Source organism: Antrostomus carolinensis, unplaced genomic scaffold (assembly GCF_000700745.2).
Source record: "Antrostomus carolinensis isolate BGI_N321 unplaced genomic scaffold, ASM70074v2 scaffold34144, whole genome shotgun sequence".
NCBI classification, from domain to species: domain Eukaryota; kingdom Metazoa; phylum Chordata; class Aves; order Caprimulgiformes; family Caprimulgidae; genus Antrostomus; species Antrostomus carolinensis.
Genome location: NW_010309289.1, coordinates 14,481 through 20,713, shown reverse-complemented (window position 1 = coordinate 20,713; position 6,233 = coordinate 14,481). Strand labels below are relative to the sequence as shown.

Here is a 6,233-nt window from a genome sequence, read left to right as displayed (position 1 = left end):
AAAGAGGATGGGTATATTCTGTTTAGTTCATTGTTTCTTAAAGCATTTATATTAAATAGCCCTTTCATTTTAAAAAACACACTATCATTTTTCATCATTTCAATGGCAGTTGTAATTTGTTGAAGGTAAACTTCCTGCAGTCTAGTAGTCATTAAATGTGTTGCAGCTGAGGCCACCTCCAAACGCTGAACAAGTACACTGTTCTTAATTACATGTGCAATAGGGAAGAATATTAAATATCATCTCACAATTCTATATACTGCATTAAGAGCCACTATGTTTAGTCTTAACAACAGCATTAAAACAGCAGGGTCTGTTTTCCCTAGTGTCAGCCTGGCTCAGATATGCAAAAAAGCTTGTGTCTTACTGTACTTTTGGTTTATTTAGCTGGACAGAGAGGATATATTCTCCTTTTGGTCTTTCCCTTTCACAGTTGAGAAGTGAATTTGTAGTACAAATAGCAATAGAATGTTCATTTCCATTCTGTTAGATGAGTTGGGGAGGAGGACTGGGGTTTTAATGCAGCTAAGAATTCTAACACAGGGCACTGATTTTTGCTTTAGTTTCCTGTGGGAATTGTCCACCAAATAACACCAAAACACAACTTTAAAGAATTTCAGAGGCATCTAGGCCAACCAGGTTTATGCATTTTTCTTCCTACTGTTGAATTTATTAGTTTGGCATTTAACTTACTGAGCAAGCCCTCTGCCATTCAAAAATCTGGCCCATTGTAATAAGGGAGCAATCCATCAATTCACTAACCATAGTTAATACTTCCTTCCTTTGATGTATCACAAATTAAATAATTCCATATGTGGTCTCTCTAAGTATGTCAAGAACTTAAATACTTCTGGATCTTGAAATCTAGTATAATTGCTGACACTTATTTGGCTGCTCTGCATTTCATTTTGTGTTAAATATTCTGTTGTCTGTCATACCTCTTGTCTTGGGACAGGTGCATGTGCTATGTAAGACTTCAGTGTGGGAAATCCTGAAATAGGCTGTTCCCGTTCTAAAACTTTGGGATAAAGTTGCAGATTTTGGCCAGTGTTTCCAAGTTAGACTAATTGCCAGAATTGTTGTGATAAGGTATTATTTTAAGAATTAATAAGCTTACTTTGTGTCCCTTTGGGCCAAGAAGAATAGGGATACAGAGAAATGGTTAGCCTTTCTTTGGGAGATGTAAGCTTTGACACAGAGAGCAGGAAAATGTCAGTGGCAAGAGGAGTTACCGAGGCAGACGTAACAGGAGGAGCACGAATATCCATTTTGGTCATAAATCAGTTTAAACATTTAGGTCAGTTTAAGCATAATGTGAAACTGTGCCCCAAGTCAGCAAAGTGATTTGCCCTTTGCTTCTCTGTTCTGCAAATACAGTGTCAATTTTATTATCCATCTGTAGGGCACAATTCTCATTTACATTTTCCTCTCCAACAGAACTTTTTAAACTCCAGTAGCTGCCCTGAAATTCAAGGTTTCTTGCATGTGAAAGAGCTGGGTAGGAAATCATGGAAGAAATTGTATGTGTGTTTGAGGAGATCAGGACTTTATTGTTCTACAAAAGGAACTTCAAAGGTAAGATGAAAAGAAGAAGTTGCACAGCACTAGTATGTGAAAGCATTCTCTTATTTTTACAGTGAGTTTTTTTTGATTTTTTTTTTTTTTTTTTTTTTTTAATATCTGCACATAGCTTTCCCCCTTTTTATCGCCTAGAAAAGGATAAGCAAGCCATGATCAAATGGCAATCAAGCCCTGGGCTCTCAAGGCATGAAAATAGCTATATAGCATTCTTATATAATAAACCCAAACTAGCTGGACAACATAATTGTGGCTACTGAAATCATGCTGACAAGGTTAACACAAGAAATCATATTCTCCAAGCACATGGTTCACTAATTTAGTTTAAATGATACTTTTTAAACAATATTTGATATTATCTAACTTTCAGATTTCTCAGGAGCATTGTAAAAGGCTATGTCATTTTTAATGTGATGTGTTTGAAGAAGTATTCTGTCAGCTTCCTGTATGAAGCTCCTTCTCCTAGTAGGCTGATATTTAAAAGGTGACAGGCCGTGTCCCCATCAGGCTGCCCGAGAGAGGAGCACAGTGTTGGTACGCTGCCCTCTGTTGGAGGCTGGTCTTGAGAGACTGCAAAGCTTACAGCAAGGTCTTCCAAAATCTTACACTTACCTGTGATAAAACATGTTATTTCCCCAGGAACCAAGGCATTTGCAATTGTTGGCTGACCTAGAAGACAGCAATATCTTCTCGTTGATAGCAGGCAAGAAGTTGTACAATGCACCGGCAGAGTATGGATTTTGTATAAAGGTAATTCTTTTCATTAAGCTCTTCCAAAGTTCAAGAAGGTGTTGGTAGCTCAGAATCTCCCCAACCCCCAGCTGAATGGGATTTGTATGTAAAACTTTGCAAGCATTTCTGTCTTGAGGACTCGATCTTTAATGTCTTTCATTTGGCAGGCATGTCCTGTGAATCTTGCCATCGTTTTATGTGACACTTTTAACACTTTATCTGGTGCTCCTTTGGCTTGGGAAATTTCTGTGCAGTTTCAGCTCAATGCTGAAGCATGGTGTGCCTGTGAGGTGGCCTTGGTTCACCCTCAGATTAATTTTTTTTTTTTCCCAAGTACTCTAATTGAATAAGAAAGTTTCTTTGGACAGAGTGCACCAAAACTATATAGCAACAAAGGATAAAGCTCCAGTCAGGTGTAATTGTACCGTTATTGTGGGCCACAGGTTTGCATTTATTTGAAGAAGGTTGTCTTGGAAAATGGAAAGAAGACAAAGCAGTTGCTTTGAGGATTTTAAAAACTGCTGTGCTGATGGATAGTTTTGGAAAGTATTTCAAAGCTCCATGTAATTTTCTGAGAAGAAAGTAAGGCTGGGAGCTAGTTTTATTGACAGCAGTGAAGTAGTCTCCTTCAACAACATGGGTTAGCCTCCAAGAGCAGAGACGATTTGCAGGACAGATCCTGAACTGATGGAAGCAGACTTGGTTTCAGAAACTTTGGTTCTTCATCTCAAAATGGGGGCTCATAAAGCTTCTCACAGTTCTAAAAAAAGGCCAAAACCCAACCAAACGAAAACCCGAAATGCCTTGGTTCTGGTTCTAGCATGGCCTGAGTACCTTGTTCCTATGAACTGCCAGAACTGCAGGGTATCTGAAAGCAGGCACTGACGTTTATCTCACTGGACCCAGCTGAGAAAGTGATTTCTTTCAAAGCATGCTCATGAACTTTAATTCAGGGTGGCGTGAGCTTTTCCTGGCCAGTTCTTAGACTAACAGTGTACCTGCCTTTACTCTGCAATAACCTTATTAGTGTTCGTTTTCTACTGAATGTAGCTCACTTCCCTCTAATACTTTCTAGCCCAACAGAGTGAGAAATGAAACTAAAGAACTGAGGTTGTTGTGTGCTGAAGATGAGCAAAGCAGGACATGCTGGATGACTGCCTTTCGACTCCTCAAGGTACCTAATCTTTTCTATGTGAATAGAGCTACACCTATAGTTAAGTTGCTGTTTTACCAGTTGACGGGGTTAGAAAAAAAGGACACAGACCCCAACTTAATACTTATTTTACTCTAGTTTAAAACAGCGAAAAAAGGAAGAATAAGCAATGTACAGAGTTAAACAGGGTGATGCACCTAATCATTACTACATAAGAGAAAGCATAGTGATTAAGAAAGATACATCACCAATTGCCCAAATAATTCTCCTCTTCCAGATCCCATATATGAGCTGGGGAGCCCCTTTCACAGCAAAGAATTTGGAGAGCCTTTTTTTGCCAGCCCCATCAATTGGCAAAACAGTTGCATTCATTGGGGTTTTCTTTAAGAAAATACCTCTATTTTCTTAAACGTTGTCTGCCTCCAAGATGATACAGCTGAGCAAAATGCCAGGTAGACCTGTCCCTCCTTAGCTTTTAAGCACAGGACTGAGCTCAAGTCCTTCTACATATGAATCAAGCATAATTTTAGTTTTGGAGCCAAATTTATATGTGAATTAATAAAAAAAAACTGCTTAACAAAGTATTTGCAAGTTACCATAAAGGTAAAGAAAATGTCTTGATAATGGTAAGTGATTATCTTAACTGGAACAGAGTGCTCTCTTGAACCTCTGCAATTTTTTTCAGTTTTCTGAAGGTTCTGTTAAAAAAGTAACAAAAATCAGCAACTCTGTCTCTGGGTGAGTTATTCATATCTGAGAGCAAACAATGAGATTTCTCGATAATATGGTAGGGGCTTTATATTTTTTTGGAACAAAATCAGCATGGAAGGAACTGAGGAGTAAGTTGACTATTTTGCACTCTTTGAAGCAGAGAACTTCCTGATCTTCATAGGGAAATGTGCAGAAGTCTTGGGTTGGTATGGTTTGGTTTTGAATCTTTCCCTGAAGATGCTGCCTTGAAAATTACTGGTCTTCTCTGTACGTAACTATGTTGTCCCTCATATTAAAGGGAATGTACACATATATAAAAAAAAATGCATTAAATAGGTACAGATAATGTGTTACCTGTGATGATCCCACCTCTCTTCTGTGCAGTTATCTACTCTAATATTCTCTGTCAAAGTGTAACATAGAAAATGTGATAAAAAATAGAGGCATGCACAAAGTGGTACTGTGGTCCTTGATACTTCAGATTTGGAAATGAGGGCATGGCTGTTCTCTGCAGCTGCTGAGGTCAGTGCACCAGCATCCTTCTGGTGGCTGCTGCATGCCAGGTTGTGCCCAAAACGGGGTGTGTAACCCAGGGGCACTGCCAGCCCTTGGTCTCTCTGTCCTGAATCAGTAGAGTCACTGTTCCTGCCTAAGTAGCAGCCCACATCAGCAAAGCCTTCACACCCCTCTCTGCCAAAATGCCCTTTCACCCACCAGTGTTTCACACCCACCGGCTGAAGAAGATCCGTAGCACGTGTCCGAGGAGCTGAAAGAGAATGGGTGCATCAGAAAGAGTATGAGGTTTGATTGCTTCCCAGTCCACATGTGGCATTGACTAGGAGAAGCCACAGAGATTCCCATTGCTGCATGAGCATTGTTTATGGCTCCCCTCCCTTTCAAAGAAGTCTGTCATCTCATTTGTTTATCCTCAAGACATGACGAGTGTTTGCTACAGTTACCTGTTCCTCTCCCTGGGCAGAGTGTCCACCATGCAGCACTCTGTAAGCACAGGGAAAGCAAGTCAGACTCCTAGGCCTGCAGGTGTAAAAACACAATGCCTGTTCTCCATCTACATTAAGCGGTCACCTTCCAAACCAGAGCACATCTTTTTGAACCCTCTCAATTATTACCTAATTTTTTAATTGTAAGAGATTCTGTGTTGCACTACAGAAATTCCTGTTTTGAGTTGTTACAAAAGCAGGTGTACTAGCCATAGTGTGGGCCAGGATGCAAGAAACAACCCCAGTTACAAGATGCATATTTGCTTTCTGTGGAGGTGATACCTCTGTTGGTTATCATAATCTGCTCTCCAGTTGCTTAACTTGATTTGACTCATGTTTAATACACACTAATAATTATGGTAGGAGTTTTAGTCCCCAGACAATTCTAAGTGCTTCTTCTCAGCTGTCCTTTACTTTCCCTGTTTTACACAGAATTTTGTATTGTGGGGAAAGCGCTCAAACACAGGATCAGATAATTGTAGTGAATTGTGCCTTGGAGATACCACTTGTTCTGAAGAAATTTGTTACACTTGTTGAGGCACTAACATTCCTGAATGGCAAGAAAAAATGTTCACCGTGTACAGAATCAGCTGTTCTTACCAAATAGGTAGACATGCATCTTGCTGTGACTGTTCGGAGGAATCTGACTTTGCAGTGTGACCTGTGGCAGCATCGGTACTGTATGGCAGTAATTTCTCTTTACTGGCATGTAACATTCACCCCCAGGGAGTTCACACTAGGGGAAAAAAAAGGTTTGTTTTTAAGGAACACTGAAAGATGATTAAAGGTGTATAATCAGTGAAAATTAAGGCTATGCCCCCGAGGCTGTGGCCGTGACCCTTCTTTTTATTTACCTACTCATTTAGCTTTCCATGGTTTACAAAATTATATACCATTTCAATTAGAACACTCAGTAAGCAGTGTTGCTTTACTTCAGCACTGTGCCTCTAGGCAAGGCACTGAGTAGGTGTTTTCCTACCATCCTAGCTACTAGTGTTGCTAAAATTTATCGTGTTCAAGGAGGAGCATGATTGGAATTCAATCACCTTTTTTTATAT

General features: G+C 39.8%; 1 protein-coding gene across 1 annotated transcript in view; it reads left to right on the top strand.

The window, feature by feature from the left end:
• The window catches only part of LOC104523483 (growth factor receptor-bound protein 10), a 25,905-nt gene that overhangs the window by 12,117 nt on the left and 7,555 nt on the right, over nt 1-6,233 (top strand). The window contains 3 exon segments of the mRNA XM_010166075.2: nt 1,438-1,575; nt 2,218-2,328; nt 3,386-3,484. Of these exon segments, the coding sequence (XP_010164377.1) occupies nt 1,438-1,575; nt 2,218-2,328; nt 3,386-3,484 (348 nt within the window).